Here is a 17,868-nt window from a genome sequence, read left to right as displayed (position 1 = left end):
AGGTAAATCAAGCATACTGTGAAGGGAAGTTCTAGCCAAGCCAACTGCCTCATGTGCCAGATTCCTGTTTTCACTGGAGCACTTAAAAAATGTCATTTGTCTCCTGCATTCTGAAGAGGAACAGTTCATTCAGTACCTCTGAAGTCTACTGCCATCTCTTTTATTTTATCATTTCTTTATATATTATTACTTCTTTATATATACCGCCTTCTTCTCCAAGGATCTCAAAGCATACATGCTTGTCTCCGTCCTCATTTAACCCCCCACAACAGCCCTGTGAGGTTGGGCTGTGCTGAGAGACTGTGACTGGCCCCAAGGTCACCCAAGGAGCATCATGGCTGTGTGATGATTTGAACCCGAGTCTCCCAGGCCACAGTCCAACATTCTAACCACTATTCTAACCACAGTCCAACATTCTAACCATTCTAACCACATTCTAACCACTCTATGTTTCTGGAGCATATATAGAACAGGTGTTAGGATTACAAGCATGACGGTGAAAATAGCCCACTTTCAGCAAGGCTTCTGTTCCCGACTGACATTTCCCTCCGTGAGCTAAGTGCATTTATGCCTGGAGATTGAAGCCTGCAAGTCCATTTCCCCTTTTAGAACCCATGGGACTCGACAGTGCTTCCCTATGCCTGGATTGCATCCAGAGGGATAGGAACTGACTCCTCATCCATGAGCTTTAGAAACAAGCTTGCCGCAAGATTTACCAGATATTGCTGTGCAAAGATTCTGCCCGGAGGCTCTGCCCTCCAGACATCCATGATGGGAAAAGCAGAGCAAAACATCCAAGCCAAGCTCTTAACATCTGGCAAATCAGCGCAAAACGTTTCCTGCTTTGGTTGTTTATGGGACAGTCGACACGGAAATGAGATCACTCCAATGTCCACCTGCTTTTTTACATTTTTTTTTAAAATGCCATCTTTTGAAGTTCTTAAATGATAGAAAGCATTAATTTACAAGTCTGAAAGTCCTTGTGACAATGTCTGCAAAAGACTGTGGGAAAGTCCAGCTTGAGAAAGGTGCTTATTTGGCAGACCCACACAAACGTTCTCTCGCACGGGGCATTCCGGTTCTGGATCACCGAGCAGAGAGCAAAAATAACTAAAAATTATGCTCCCGTCTGCATATTCAGCAACATGTCTGGGCAAAAAGTCCAGGAAGCAGAATGGCTTAAATGCTGGGAGGAATGACCAGATGCGTAAGGGGATTAATGTTTCTAGAACCTCGAAATTACTGTGGGGGCAACGTGTGTAAATCAGCAATTACTAGTGCCTGCCTAGAATTGACAACTTGTGATTTTACAAATACCTAGTTGGAGCCTGATGGGATTCTGGCACATTGAGAAAGAGACTGCTGGGTATGGGATCAAAGGGGTAGGGGAAAATGTGTGTGTCCATAGTGTGTTGGTATTTTTAATAGTGCAATCATAAATAAAATTTTATATATTTTTTCCTCTTTGTATCCTCCCCCCATCCCCAGCACCCACAAAAGAATAGAAAAGAAGATTTTGGAGCAGTGATGTTGAAAATTAATAGATTGCTGCCATTATGTTATCCCAGTAGTGATGTATGGAAGTGAGAGCTGGACCATAACGAAGGCTGATCGCCGAAGAATTGATGCTTTTGAATTATGGTGCTGGAGGAGACTCTTGAGAGTCCCATGGACTGCAAGAAGATCAAACCTCTGCATTCTGAAGGAAATCAGCCCTGAATGCTCACTGGAAGGACAGATCCTGAAGCTGAGGCTCCAATACTTTGGCCACCTCGTGAGAAGAGAAAACTCTGTTTGATGTTGGGAAAGATGGAGGGCACAAGGAGAAGGGGACAACAGAGGACGAGATGGTTGGACAGTGTTCTCGAAGCTACCAGCATGAGTTTGACCAAACTGCGGGAGGCAGTAGAAGACAGGAGTGCCTGGCGTGCTCTGGTCCATAGGGTCACGAAGAGTCGGACATGACTAAATGACTAAATAACAACAACAACCATTATGTTTAATGATATTGAAGGGAAAATGTGGCTGGCAAAGTGGGCCAGGTTAAATCACAAACAGACCCCCAGCTAGAAGGAAGGCAAAGCAAAATGTTCTCATGCGTGTGTTCTAATCATCAAGGCCAGGACTGTTAGAAATGCAGTGATGGGCTGCAATGTTACGATCATGGTCTGTGAAGTGCACCTCAGGGGAGAGGGGATTAGGTTTGGGTCTTTGTGTTTTTAACTAAGCTCCAATTAAGGGGAAAAATGGGGTGCACCTACTTGCTTAGCTACCCGCTCCCAAACAGTACTAAAGTCTAACCGAGAATGCATGTGATCAATTTTCCTTGCAATGCATCACAGTGAAGTTCTGAGAACCAATCACCAAGCAGCACTTTAAACCCTGCTATTTTGACTCAGGTATTGACTCAGGAACCCATCTCGAAATGGCAAGCTGTGGAGAAGACGATGGAAAAAACTGCTTCCGAATCTCAAGTAATACAAGTGGAGGTCTCGTCTTCACAGAAACAATTTGATGGATACAAGCTGATGCCATGCGTGATTGATTTTGAAAGTCAGACCTGGAAAGACGATGCCCTACTTGGATCGGAGAAGGAAAGCTGGACAGACTCCCTTATGAAGGGATGTTCTGGACTTTGTGATTCGGATCTGGGCCAGGGGGAGATTGGAGTTGTGGAGGCCTTTAGCCTTGAAGGGACTTTGGAGCATGCCCTGAAACATCTTTGGGACTTTAGTATTGACTATGGAGTATGGGCTGACCTGCCGACAAGGAATAAAGGAACTGTCAAGATGGAAGTAAAGTGTAAGCATAAATTTGAAGAAGACCTGTAGATGGGACATGGAGAAGAGTTAAGAGCCTCGGATAGAAGATCACCAGGCTGATGGGCTATGTAGATCTGATAGAAAGGACTGACAGAATCCGAAACCAGGGAGAAGAGACGGTGGAAGAAGATTGGAAAAAAATAATAATTTTAAAATCTATTTAGAAAAATATGGTAAAATTAATGAATGTTGGGAAATGTTGGAATGAAATTACATGACTTTAGCAGAAATATTATAAGGAGTTAAGTATAAATAAACTTTAAGGTTTTGATGATAAGATAAGGTAAAAATAAATTAAGATAACTAAAAGATAGAAAGCAATGAAAGATGGAAAGGATTTGCTGATATAATTAATAACTGGAATACAAAAATGGGAGGTGTGAGGAGGTCGAGGAAATAAGTTAATGAAAGATAAGGATTTTGATATATTGTGTTTTTTATGTATTTTTTTTTTGTGTGTGTTTTGATGTATTGTGGTTTTTTTTGCTTTTTTTCTATGTAATTTTTTATTCTTTTTTTTCCTCTTCGCTTTTCTCTTTTTTTTCCCTTTTTCGGTAAACATTATTTAAAAAAAATAAAATAAACCCTGCTATTTTGAAATGATGCTTTATTTGAATAATTGCATGGTGCACGACAATACTGGAATGTCTTTGATTGACGCCAACAAGGGTATCAATATACCCTTAACAATATCAATATCTCGTAGGATGTGACTTTGCCACGAATGCTATGGGGATCATGTTTCATGTCAGGATCATTTGAGAAGACAGTTGATGTGAAGTATAATTGTTTACTTGACACATAAATGGAAAATGCCTAAATATGCATTACTCAGGTTACAGATGCTTCAGGTAACAAACTCTGCTAACCAGGAAGTGGTTGCTTCAGATTAAGAACTTTGCCCCAGGATAAGAACGGAAATCATGCACCAGCGGCGCAGTGGCAGCAGGAGGCCCCATTAGCGAAAGCCCGCCTCAGGTTAAGAACTGTTTCAGGTTAAGAACGGACCTCTGGAATGAATTAAGTTCTTAACCCGAGGTACCACTGTACTGCTAACTCTGGAGAAATTCCACTGCAGTATTCTAAGGGTTTCTGAGCTCTAGCTGAGGTGATAATTAACTGCCGTTGTTTTCTGCTAGCTAACACATGAATGTTTAACCTTAGATCACAAGAGCGGTATTGAATTGTAAATTCGCCATTTTGAAGGGAATTGCCTTGTTTTCTTTGTTCCCAGGCTCTGTGAAAGTAAGGATGTGTAAATAGCTATCCAGATAAACAGCCTCAGGCAGGGTGCAAGCTGGAATGCAAGGCTGCAGGGAGAGACAGACCTCTGCTTCCAGGTCTGTTGAAATTATTTCATATTTTGTAAGATGCTGAGTGAAGGACAGATCATGAAGCTGAGGCTCCAATACTTTGGCCACCTCATGAGAAGAGAAGACTCACTGGAAAAGACCCTGATGTTGGGAAAGATGGAGGGCACAAGGAGAAGGGGACGACAGATAACGAGATGGTTGGACAGGTGTTCTCAAAGCTACAAACATGAGTCTGACCAAGCTGCGGGAGGCAGTAGAAGCCTGGCGTGCTCTGGTCCATGGGGTCACGAAGAGTCGGACATGACTGAACGACTAAACAACAACAACAACAACAAGATGCTGAGTCTATGCCTTGGACTGGCACGTGTCTTATGGAATTGTTTGGATGTATCAATTGATGTTTTCATTTTGTTTTGAAGACAGTTCTGCAAGTAAATTTTAATTAAACGCATGGGCCTTAATAATGTTTCATTTCCAAAAAGGAGTCAGTTTTCATGCATCCATCTGTACTTCAAACTGCACAGTATTAATACATTGGTACCTCTGGTTACGGCCTTAAGTCGTTCTGGAGGTCCGTTCTTAACCTGAAACTGTTCTTAACCTGAAGCACCACTTTAGCTAATGGGGCCTCCCACTGCTGCTGCCACGCCACCACCGCACGATTTCTGTTCTCATCCTGAAGCAAAGTTCTTAACCTGAGGTATTATTTCTGGGTTAGCGGAGTCTGTAACCTGAAACGTATGTAACCTGAGGTACCACTGTATCTGCAATAGTCATTTCTGCAGGCAAAGCGATAGACCCAATCTATTTGGAATTTAGTAAAGCCCTGCTTGGCAACTGGTTTTAAACAGGGTCCCTCATATGTAGAATGACTAAAAGAGTGAGCACTGCTGGCTCTCCACTGCCATTTCCATGTGATCCAAGAAGAGCAACAGAGAAGTAGGCTGAGCTCTTCCCCTATGAATCAAAGTTGGTCCCTCCCATTGGCCTGTGCCTCGGCTTAAACATGAGTGTGAGTAGATAAGAGAGAGGTCACTGTTCCTGACTGGTAAAATCAGTCTCTCCATTTGCCTCAGCGTGAGTGAAGTGAACGGCGACAGGGTGAGAACAGAGAAGAACATGGAAGCACCTGCCAGGATCAGAGCTTGGCTGAGAGCCAGGAAGGGGTGGAGTCTCCACCTCCTTGATATGCAGCTGTCAGTCTGAAGCAACAGCTCCTCCTTCCTGGCCTGGGGAAATGGGCAGAAAGTGGCAAGAAACAGGAGAAGCTTGGACTTAGATGACCCTCAGGGTCCCCGTCAACTCTACGGTTCTGTGATTCTACGATTCCATGAGTCACCTACCCTTATTTAAATGTGCATTGTTCACAGGTTATGGCACCAGCTCTCTATTTGCCAGTTAAACTTGTTTTGTATTTTCTACACCTAATCCTACCGGGAGGGGGAAACAGAAAACAAAGCCAAGGCATTGGCTGCACTTCATTTGATATTAGTGGGAACATTCTAGTTTCCCCCCAAGCAGACGAAGAAATGCCAGCTACTGCAGATAAGCGGCTGATAACGTCTTTAAGAAAAGAAAAGCAAAATATCAGAAATGCCACTTGTCATGACAAATTATGCATTTCAGTCCGACCGTGGACGTTGAAAGAACTTCCTCGCAATTTATAACACTATCCCCTAGGTGATATGCAGAATGAAAAATGATGCAACCAAAATCAGGGGGGTGGGGGCGGTTTGATGGTTCTTTTTTTAAAAGCAAAGAAAGAAGCATGAGTCAAAATAATACAAATTAAAAAATAATTTCCTCAAAATTAGAAATGGTGAAAGAAACCCACGCAATACTACCGGACATCTGAATCCTCTAATCACTGGGTAAGATGAAAACGTTGACAGATGTTTGACCCAGAGGGACAGCACCCGTAAAGCCCTGATGTCAACTTGGTTAAGCCGTTTAACCCTTTCCCCTCAATGGTTGTGCTCAGCTCTGTCCATTCTCAGACCAGGGAGCTGCCTACCACACACACAACTGCAAACGATTCCCCAATCTGTTCGAGGCAGAGAAGTTCGAGGCAGGCAGGCCTCACTCTCAAGCTAAGAGTGACAGGGTCTAAAGGAGCAGAGCGATTGCAGCCGTACAGTGTGTGACACACACCAGAAATAAATTCATTCCAACCATCCCTAGATATGGTTAAAAAAATCCAGAAAACATCCAAAGAGGTCTCCTTAATTTTTTGAAGGGGGAGGGCAACAAAGTGTATTGTAATAAAGTTGCCTTATGCAGAGTCAAAACCAGTGCATTTTTCTGGGGGGACCCCTAAACATTTTGTGAATCTAAGTTTGGCCTCATTGAGGGGCAATATTTCAATATGAGTAGGAAAATGAGAGCACCTCTGTAATTGTTCTAGGTGTTGCTCATGTGTAAGCCGGTGCAAACACCTGGCTGGATTGCCTGAGTGAACCTTTTCTGTCCGGACAGCCACTCACCCGTGGCTGTCTCAATCGCTGGCAGAATCCGTCAGTGGGCGTTTCTTAAACTTCTTCCAGCAAAGAAGCTCTTTGACGCCTAGTCTTCTCCTACTCTCTCTGCACGAAAGCCTTCTGCGCAAGGAGGGCGTGGGCAGCGGAGGACTCCTTCTCTCCCCGCTGGTCCCCGGCAAGGAGTCATGGGACCGCCTCGCCGCTTCCCCCATCTGCCCCCCTTCTCCACTGGTGCTACGCTGATTCTCTTCCCCAGAAGACGGGCTGCCTCTCCCAATCCCGGGACACTCTCCGGAATCCCTCTGGATTTTGCTCTCTCCCTCCGGCACTGATGGCAGTTCCCTGACAACCTCTAAACATTTCTTTAAGAAAAAAAAGCACTGGTCAAACCTATCCTGGTCCACCTATCCCAGTATTATCTACTCTGACTGGCAATAGTTTTCTAGACGTTCATGCAGAGATCTCTCCCATCCTCTGCTACTTGGTCCTTTGAGGTTGCCTGGGAGGGAACCTTGGCCCATCAGCAGTACTCAGCCCTGGAGATCTGGCTCTTCCCACAGCACTTTAAAAGTAAACAGGCTGCTCAACAACACACACTCGTTAGCCAACACTCTGTCCTCTGCCCTGGTTCTCACAGAGGTTGCAGACCTGGGTCTCAGCTGTGCCACTTCAGAAAGCAGGCAAAGGACCATGTGACTGAATGCTCAGCCACGCAGACCATATTGCTTCACGTAAGAAACTGGATGTCAGAGAGAAGGGGTCCAAGTTGTGGCTTCTTATGGGCAGGGATTTTTTTTTCATTTTTATTTGATAGAGAAGCAGTTCATTGTGTAACACCCCGTCCTTTTCTCTCTACTCTTTTGCAGGCCTTTTCAGGACTCACACTGTATGCAGTTGTTTCCAGAACCCCTTTCAGGTGTTCATTCTAGGGCAGATACGTTGGGGGGGGGTGTCTTAGTGATGTTGGTGGTGATGGAGGTTCTGCAGCCATCCAGGACCACAACTGTTCCTTGGGAGAGTAGGACAGAAATCATGCCCTATAAAGACCCCAGGGCCTGCCGTTCCTTGAGTCAGATCAAAAGCCTAACCAGACCAGCGCTGGACTCTGCCTCAGGGGTAGGTGACAATCTTTGGCCTTTCTCTCTGGCTCTTGGGGTGCTCCCGAGGCTACACCTTCTTCTTCTGAGCCATGCTTCTCACTGGTTCTGATCAACACCCACCTCAAGTGCCCTCGCCTGACTAGAATGTATAATTAAACAGCGGCAATGCCTCCTCATGGCTCGAATGGAGGTACCGTGTGTTTGTCAGAGGGCAGAAACTGCTAACCTTTCCATGGCAGGAATGTAGCCTACTGTACGTTCAAGTGCCAAATCCAAGTATTTGGTAATCCAATTCAGTTTATTTACGAAAATTTAAGGTCCAAATGTCCACAGGAAAAGTCGGCGCTTTCTGGTAACATCTATGCGGCTTCACTCCCTGAAAGTAGCGGTCGATTCGATGTACCGCGCCACTCACCCCACGTTGCTCCAGAGCCCCAAAACCAGGTCTCCCTGCGAGTAGGCGAGGCACAAAAGGTACGTGCCGAATCCCAAGCCCACGGTCTTCCTCCGACCATGGTTTTTTGCGGGTCTCCGCCTCGCCATGGCGGTCAGACCCTTGTTTCCAGAGAGCAGGTTCCTCCGAAACGGAGGAAATCCGCCATTTTCCAGAAGCACCAACCGGAAGACCCCTCCCAAGGTTTTCCACAGACGGATGTCGCCCCCCTGGGATGAAAAATGTTTCCCACTCTGGAGAGTCTACAGTCGATCTCTTCCCCATATCTTGAGCTTCTTTAGCTGAGTCAAGGCTTGAACTAGATGCCCTACACTTTGTAGCTGAGCTATAGTCTCAGCAGTCAGATCCTGGCACGAATTTGAATACGTTATTAAAATCCGTGTGACAAATTCTCTACAATCCTTATCTTGCTTTATCTTCATAAAACTACCACTAAGGTACCCACCCCCTTTTTTCTGGCAGAGATCCGGCATCTTTAAAAGGTCACAAAGACCGACATGGAATTGGCGAAGCGTTTCCCATCATTGCTCTTTCATAGAAGGAAGGAGGTGCCAGTTAAACTTTCACCTGCTGCAGGGAGAAAAATTCCATCCGATGAAAGTGCTGACCTTAAGTTGAGCTGTTCGGACAGTATCTGGGCTGGTTTGGACACAAAGAAACCCCCTCATTTTGGATTATGAGACTGAGCCTTTGCCAGCCTTGTGCCAGTACAATTTCCCTTCCTCTCTAACATCCCCACGAGGAGGCTGGGTGCTTTTGTTTTGACTTCAGGTGAACCACAACTTATTGTGTTGTTCAAAACTGGACAAATGGTGGTTAACGATGGTTAATTGAACCTCACCACCGGCCCATAGGACGCACCTAGTTTTTTTGGGGGGAAATAAAGAAGAAAAAAATATTTCCCCCCCCCCAGGAGCAGGGCTGGAAGAACCAGGTCGGGGAATAGTGGGAAGGCGCGCTCTGCCTCCCCGCTGTCCCCCGAGCTTGTGGGGCTGGCGATGGGGAGATGTGCACTGAGCCCGGGACTGCAGGCAGCTCTGCGCAGCCACTGGGAGCCGGGTGGGACTTCGCGCCCCACTCCCGATGGCCGTGCAGAGCTGCGCTGAGCCCGGGACTGCAGGCAGCTCTGCGCAACCCTCGGAGCTGGTCTCCCGAGGGTTGCGCAGAGCTTCCTGAAGCCTGGAGAGCAAGAGGGGTGGGTGCGCACCGACCCCTCTTGCTCTCCAGGCTTCAGCGAAAGCCTACATTCGCCCCATAGGACGCACACACATTTCCCCTTCATTTTAGGGCGAAAAATACGATAATTATCAGTGGGAGTTTCTGGTGTCCTCTTGGTCACCCTGGGGCACTAGAGGAGGGAGTGCAGGAGCTCAAGGCTTGCTGTGAGTGGACCTAGGTACCCCTGCTCGTACGGGCCAGTCGTGTCCGACTCTAGGGTTGTGCGCCCATCTCACTTAAGAGGCCGGGGGCCAGCGCTGCCCGGAGACACTTCCGGGTCACGTGGCCAGCGTGACGAAGCTGCTCTGGCGAGCCAGCACCAGCGCAGCACACGGAAACACCGTTTACCTTCCCGCTATAAAGCAGTACCTATTTATCTACTTGCACTTAGGGGTGCTTTCGAACTGCTAGGTGGGCAGGAGCTGGGACCGAAAGACGGGAGCTCACCCCGCTGCAGGGATTCGAACCGCCGACCATACGATCGGCAAGTCCTAGGCACTGAGGTTTTACCCACAGTGCCACCCGCGTCTTGGAGTGGGTGAGTGGACTTGGCTGGTAACAATCCTGGAAGCTCTTTCCAGAAAAGAGCAAAGGAAGTTAGAGGACTGTACAGCAGTCAGTCGCCTTTCTCTTACATTGTGGAACTGATAGCCACCTTTCTCCTTGCTTTATTTATCTATGTTTGGCCTGTGTTTCCTTTAGCAACATGTTTATTCCAAGGAGTTGAGAGGGGAAGCAGCAAGACAATGATGAAAGAACAACACTTTATTTGCCACGGAACACTGCCCTGGCAAGGCGCTGTGAAACATGTTCCCAAAGGACATCCACCTGATATTAATAATAATAATAATAATAATAATAATAATAATAATAAATTTTATTTATACCCTGCCCTTCCTGGTTCAAAAACCGGGCTCAAGGCAGCTAACAACAAATTTAAAACACTTAATTGTAAAAGCAGCATAAAATACAGTATAAAAACATGAATAACAATAAAATTCAAAATTCAGAAATCAATTTAGGGGAAATAAGCATTAGATAATCCCCAGGGCTAGCTGGCTGAATTGGTCCTACTTGGGCCAGCGAGGAGGCCAGGGGAGAATTAGCTGTGGGATCTCAGAGCGGGTGATCTTCATAAAAGGGGAGGGGGAGGAAAGGGAAGGGAAATAAAAGATCAGGCTGAATTCAAATTACAGGCTGACGGAAGGAGGTTAAATCCTGAAGGGCCCTTGTCTCATGAGACAGAGCATTCCACCAGGTCAGAGCCATCACTGAAAAGGCCCTGGCCCTGGTGGAGGATAGTCTGACTTCTTTAGGGCCCGGGACCTTTAAGCTATTATTCATGGACCTTCAGGTCCTCTGCGGGGCCTACCAGGAGAGGCTGTCCCATAAATACGAGGGCCCTAAGCCACAAAGGGCTGATGACTTCCTTGGTCTGCAAGCAATCTTTCTCCTTTTTAAAAAATGTTTTAATTAGTGGTCAAAAGGGTATTTCATTGATGACTGCTGAGATTTCTACCTGGGACGCTTATTGATTGACTACTGTTGTCATTGACTGTTGACTTTAAACTGATTTTACAGTGCTTGGTCATATTTGCGTTTTGCAGTTCTTTTGTTCCGGGATACCTGTTGTGCATGAAAGCTCATACCTTGGCTTGGGTCCCTTGGGCAGAGCATGCAATGTATAAATATTGGCTGGGATTCAAAGCACTATTTCAGGCACACCCTAAAGCTTGAACATACCCAGGTTTTTAAACAGTTGGTTAGACCATGGTGCTGATAACGCCAAGGTTGCAGGTTCGATCCCTGTATGGATCAGCTGCATATTCCTGCATTGCAGGGGGTTGGACTAGATGATCCTCAGGGTCCCTTCCAACTCTACAGTGCTATGATTCTGCTATGATTCTGCTAAACAGGTCACCCTCCCCGCAATGCTATCTCCTTCGGAAATTCCCTCCAGTTTCAAAAGTGATTTCTCATGTGATGGTGGCAGTGGTTTGCTGCTTGAGAAACACAAGCCCAGAGCCCCGTTCTTGGGATTCTAGCCATAATAAATAACGTGGATGGAACCAGAAAGTGTGAGAGCACCACAAACCTGCAGGCCAGGTTGTTTCAGGCAAGGAAAATATAAGGGCAGCCCCGCACAGCCCTTTGAATTCTGGGAAATAATATACTGGAGCAGAAGGTGTTGAATGGGTGAAAGAACACAGACCAAATGCTATGGGGGGAGAGCAATAGCGAAAACATACTGGAGAACTAAAAAAAACAGGAGTGGATTAGTTTGTTTGGGTTAGCGGTGATTTGTGAATGTAGAGTGAGAGTCTCACTATTCAGAGGCAGGTAATTAAACTGGCTACTATTTAACTTCATTATCAACTGTGAAAATATAAGAATTCCAAACTCACAGCTGGCTTATCAAACCAACAGTGCAGGACCAGTTGAGAGAATGTGAGACTCCATTAGTAATCCATATTATTGTAGGTAGCCTAGACAGTACTTTGAGGAAAGTTATTTCCTCCCTTGGGCAATTAATATTTATCGAGGAAACAAAACTAGAGAGTTAGTTTTGCATATATTCTCATTGCTCACCTTACAGACTCGGCCAACTCGGGAAAGGATGGTTTTGTCAGAGGTGCTGCTATCTTGGGAAACTTCTCGGAAAAAGAAATAGATTTTGTCATCGTCTGGATTATATGTGTCCGGGATAGGGAAGAGTCCAATAAACTTTGCTCCTAAAAGACACCCAAAATACCAAACATTGTAACTGCATTGATCTGTGTTTTCTAACTCCTATGAGATGACACAAGACACTGAAGCTGGTGCAGAAGGAAGACTTGCTACCCTGAACCACAATGGGGCCTCCAGATCTTGATGGGCCATCAGCCAGCATCAGCTAGCACTGATGGAGCAGCTGGAATCCATCTAACGTATGGAAGGCCACAGTTTTCTCCATCCCTGGGCGGTGGTGCTCTTCACCTCTTCTTTCTCTGAAGTCAGGTGTGGTGAACCTCTGGCCCTGAACTAAAACTCCCATCACCCCTGGCCATTGGCCAAGACTGCTGGAGCTGATTGAATCTGTAGTTCAGGAACAGCGGGTGAACCTAAAGTTTCCCCACACTTGTCCTAGGTGAATTCCTCACTGAACAATCAGAATTCGTCTTACACTTCTGATTCTAATGCAATGCCAGCCATGACACAAAAGAATGGAAGTCAAAGATAACACTGTCATACTGTTAACCACCAGGACCATTCAGTCATCCAGGCTTGCTGCCATAGGAAACCACTCATTCATCTGCAAGCATTTTGTCATTTAGGCCAGATTCACTCCTGTTTCATAGGTCAAGGGTTGCATGAACTGGACACTATGTCAATATTATTTGTCATCCAGAGCATGGTGTGGACATGACTTCCGGTGTGCATTTAAACTCACTGCCAATGTGTCTGTGTGAATGCGCCCTCACACATTCTTGGCTTCTTTTCCATGGAATCAAGCTCCCTTCTTTTAAAAGTGTTTGAGCAAGAGTCCCAAGATCATGCTTAAATAGTTTTCTTAATGAATCAATGTTGGCAATGCACATCACTTTTAAAGAAAGGACTAATGTAAGCTCCACTACATCTCTGCACAAATCAGGAGAAGGAGGCAAAGCCAAGGCAGAGACTCATGCCGAGGCACAACAGGCAGCCACCTGTAACATCAATTCTGCTGCAATCTGCAATAGGAGAAACACATTACTCAGTATCACTCCCCGCAGAAAGTGGTTTGGAGGAGTAAGATTAGAGCAGAGAGCCTGCAATGTTATACACACTTACATGGGAGTAAGTAAGTTTCATGGAACTCAGGAGGACTTGTGTCTGAGTATACAGACTTGCATAGGATCATGCAAAGGCCAATACAGTGGTACCTCGCAAGACGAATGCCTCGGAAGACGAAAAACTCGCAAGACGAAAGAGTTTTTCGTTTTCTGAGTTGCTTCGCAAGACGGATTTCCCTATGGGCTTGCTTCGCAAGACGAAACGTCTTGCGCCTTTTTTAAAAAACCACCAATGCATTCCTATGGGAAACCGTCAATACACAGTGGTGCTTCGCAAGACGAAAAAATTCACAAGACGAAAAAACTCACAGAACGAATTAATTTCGTCTTGCGAGGCACCACTGTATAAGGCAGGTTGCTCCGAGAGTGGAGACTCTGAGCTTTCCAAATTTCTTGGTGTTTTTATTATCTTGCACAGGGACACTTTCTATGTCGCAAGCATCACTTATTGTGAAGAAGCTTGCACAGTCTTCCATTTTAGTTCCACCGCAGCCCCATAACAGAGTTTTGGAACACAAAAATTATGTCTTGTACCAGACATGACTCTTAATCTCAGGGTTGTGAGTTTGAGCACACTTTGCTCCCACACAGCCATCTGTCTGATGACCACGACATCTTTTCAAGTCCCAGAAGGATATGAGGCAGAGCTCAGGCAAGGGAGGTATGCCTGGCTGTTGTCTCTCCCTCCCCCCAACACAGAAATGCAATAATACAATAATATAAATACAGCAGGTGAAGCATCCCCCATTGCATTTTTATTGCTTTGACTTCCTGGAATTCCAACTTTTCTTTGTTTGTATGCGCTTTTATACAACTCTTTTACTGGGTTTGTGTGGCATTTTTGTTTTAATGATGAAGTTTATTGCTTTTATGTTGTTCAGAGATTTTAAAATAGTAAGCTGCTTATAAACACCTTTAAATAAATAAAATAACAGGGCCTCAGCATCTTTTAAAAGCCTGGGAAAGGGCTGGTCCTTCTGAGACCTGCCACTATAGGCAAGAAGTTCTTGCCCGAAGAAATTCCCCTCTGTTGATTCAGATCATTGCTCAGCAAGGTCAGCTCTGGGAGCAGTCTCTGACCTATTGCCTGTTACTTAGGATCCTTTTAATTGGAAATGCGAGTTAATAGAAATTGGGACTTTTCCTGTGGACTTTTCCTTGCAGTGAAGTGAACTATTCAGCTGAGAGAACAGAATATAGTTGAAAGGGGAAAATCCGTCTCATTCCTATATAAGCAATTTAATACTAATTGCACAATTACTTAAGTGTGCACCATTTTTCATGGAAGGCCAAAAAAGAATGGGTGGTTTAATCTTTAGTGTGTGTGTATATTTATGTGTCTGTGTTTTCTTTAATTGTAATACTATCATCAGCCAATTTCTTGACACCAGAACACCCAGAAAATACAAACTTTACGTCAATTTTAATAGTGGTCTTTTTGTTGGAGTGAAACATGATTACATTGAGAAAGCAATTTTGGGAATCTCTTGAACTTTAACAGAATAACACAAATTCTAAAAGCATTCGACTTAAGACATTATGTCAGCTTTCAGACACACTAACAGACACAGAACAGAAGAGAACAGAATAGGCCAGTGTGCTTAGAGACTGAGACCTGGGTTCAAATTTAAAATCCTTTAAAAAAGTAATTCGACTCAGCTGTGAAGTTCAGTGGGTAAGATCCTTGGATGAGATCCTATTCCTCTGTCTAACCTACCTCACTGGGTTGTTATGAGGGATAAAATACGATTCCCACTGACACCACATGGACCATCCTCAATCATCTCTTTGAAGAAAGGAAGCCTGAACTATAATATACTAATGAAACATTCATTTCTTCTGTGAAAAGTCTTCATGGCACCATACAAATGTTTTGGCATTCAAGCCAAGAGTGGAAACCTGGTGCTCTCTGCCTAATGCCAGAATGCAACTCCAATCAGCCCCGTCCAGTAGGGACAATGGTCAAGGGTAAAGGAGCCCTAACAATGTCCAGTGGGTTCCCAATCTTTCTCTAAGCTGATGTGTTCCTTTCAAATGCAATTGGAGCCAATTCGTTATTTGACAGAATTACAAGCCTGGTAGATGAAGGGAACGCAGTGGATGTAGCCTACCTTGATTTCAGCAAGGCATTTGACAAGCTGCCCCATGATATTCTTGTAAAGAAGTTGGTAAAATGTGGTCTTGACTATGCTACCACTCAGTGGATTTGTAACTGGCTGACTGACCGAACCCAAAGGGTGCTCAACAATGGTTCCTCTTCATCCTGGAGAAGAGTGACTAGTGGGGTGCCACAGGGTTCTGTCTTGGGCCCGGTCTTAATCAACATCTTTATCAATGACTTGGATGATGGACTCAAGGGCATCCTGATCAGATTTGCAGATGACACCAAACTGGGAGGGGTGGCTAACACCCCAGATGACATTATCACACTTCAAAACGACCTTGACAGATTAGAGAACTGGGCCAAAACAAACAAGATGAATTTTAACAGGGAGCAATGTAAAGTATTGCACTTGGGCAAAAAAAAATGAGAGGCACAAATACAAGATGGGTGACACCTGGCTTGAGAGCAGTACATGTGAAAAGGATCTAGGAGTCTTGGTTGACCACAAACTTGACATGAGCCAACAGTGTGACGCGGCAGCTAAAAAAGCCAATGCAATTCTGGGCTGTATCAATAGGAGTATAGCATCTAGATCAAGGGAAGTAATAGTGCCACTGTATTCTGCTCTGGTCAGACCTCACCTGGAGTACTGTGTCCAGTTCTGGGCACCACAGTTCAAGAAGGACACTGACAAACTGGAACGTGTCCAGAGGAGGGCAACCAAAATGGTCAAAGGCCTGGAAACGATGCCTTATGAGGAATGGCTAAGGGAGCTGGGCATGTTTAGCCTGGAGAAGAGGAGGTTAAGGGGTGATATGATAGCCATGTTCAAATATATAAAAGAATGTTACATAGAGGAGGGAGAAAGGTTGTTTTCTGCTGCTCCAGAGAAGCGGACACGGAGCAATGGATCCAAACTACAAGAAAGAAGATTCCACCTAAACATTAGAAAGAACTTCCTGACAGTAAGAGCTGTTCGACAGTGGAATTTGCTGCCAAGGAGTGTGGTGGAGTCTCCTTCTTTGGAGGTCTTTAAGCAGAGGCTTGACAACCATATGTCAGGAGTGCTCTGATGGTGTTTCCTGCTTGGCAGGGGGTTGGACTCGATGGCCCTTGTGGTCTCTTCCAACTCTATGATTCTATGATTCTATGATTCTAATATGGTTCCCTTTGCAGTGTGGTTCCCCAAAGGCTGGCTCCTACATCTGTGCAATACATGGATGTCTGCCTCAGCTCAATAGGGTGACCCAGAAGGATGTGGCCCATAAGAATCCCACAACCAGGCAGTTCAACAGGATCGAGAACTCTTTCAGAGCCAAGGCCAGGCTTCTCATGAGCTTTCCTGTGCCGAAACCACAAGCAACAAGCTGTAAAGCAACACTGGATGAAAGCACCTGCTCTGGCCCTAAAGGTCCGTGTTCAAAAATACTAAATGGTGAAGCCAGGGAACATCTCCGCATTCCCAACAGCCAACGAGAAATACGTATCGCACGATGTAACAGTTCCATTGCTAGTGCTTCCCCTCCGAAGAGACTTCTGAAGTGACGTCCCCCTCTCCATGGTCTTGGTGTGACCCAAGAGGCAGTCAAGAGGAGCAGCTTTGCAATCGCATCTGTGTCACAACTATATCTTCTCTAGACTGTGCGCCTGCCACAGTAAAGGCAAAAAGGTAAAGGACCCCTGGACGGTTGAGTCCAGTCAAAGGTGACTCTGGAGTTACGGCACTCAACTCGCTTTCAGGCCAAGGGAGCCAGTGTTTGTCCACAGACAGCTTTCTGGGTGATGTGGCCAGAAGGACTAAACCATTTCTGGTGCAACGGGACACTGTGACGGAAACCAGAGTGCACGGAAATGCCATTTACCTTCCCTCTACAATGGTATCTATTTATCTACTTGCACTGGCATGCTTTTGAACTGCTAGATTGGCAAGAGCTGGGACAGAGCGATGGGAGCTCACTCTGTTACAGGGATTCGAACCACTGACCTTCTGATCAACAAGCCCAAGAGGCTCACTCCAGCACCACCGTGAAAGAGAGGGAGGATGGAGAGGGGACATTGTTTCAGCTGTTCCATCTAGTTGTTGCTATGATGCTTCCCTGTGTCCTCAAAGGTTGTCCTTAACCTCTTCCCTGATTCTTTCTTCATTCCAGGGCAGAGATACAGATGGTCTCGCCTTCAGTTCTCTTTTCTGCTACCTTTTTCCAGAAGCTCCAAAGCTGCTTCCAATTCCCATTTCTCTTCACTTGCTTGCATGGAGCCATTTCTCAAGCAGGTATCACTGTGACCTTTCAGCGAGGCTATTCCTACCATCCCCTTCTGACTACTTAGGCCAGCTGCACAGCCACCATGGGTCTGCTATGGCGGGGGGCTTCCCCACTCAGAGCCACTTCCGTTGATTTCTATCAGATTTGTGCAAGAAAAGAGCTCAGTGACAAAAAGATGGGACACCAGTACTGTGTGCAGTTCTGGGCACCACAGTTCAAGAAGGACACTGACAAACTGGAACATGTCCAGAGGAGGGCAACCAAAATGGTCAAAGGCCTGGAAACGATGCCTTATGAGGAATGG

General features: G+C 45.6%; 1 protein-coding gene across 1 annotated transcript in view; it reads right to left on the bottom strand.

Moving 5' to 3' along the window:
• SEMA3D (semaphorin 3D) overlaps window positions 1-17,868 on the bottom strand; it is a 182,790-nt gene that overhangs the window by 67,275 nt on the left and 97,647 nt on the right. Inside the window, exon 8 of the mRNA XM_083440752.1 lies at window positions 11,974-12,116. Within this exon, the coding sequence (XP_083296878.1) occupies window positions 11,974-12,116 (143 nt within the window). The remainder of the gene's footprint in view (window positions 1-11,973; window positions 12,117-17,868) is intronic.

The sequence above is a fragment of the Podarcis tiliguerta genome, assembly GCF_965153285.1.
Source record: "Podarcis tiliguerta genome assembly, chromosome: 5".
NCBI classification, from domain to species: domain Eukaryota; kingdom Metazoa; phylum Chordata; class Lepidosauria; order Squamata; family Lacertidae; genus Podarcis; species Podarcis tiliguerta.
This window is presented reverse-complemented; position numbering and strand designations above follow the sequence as displayed.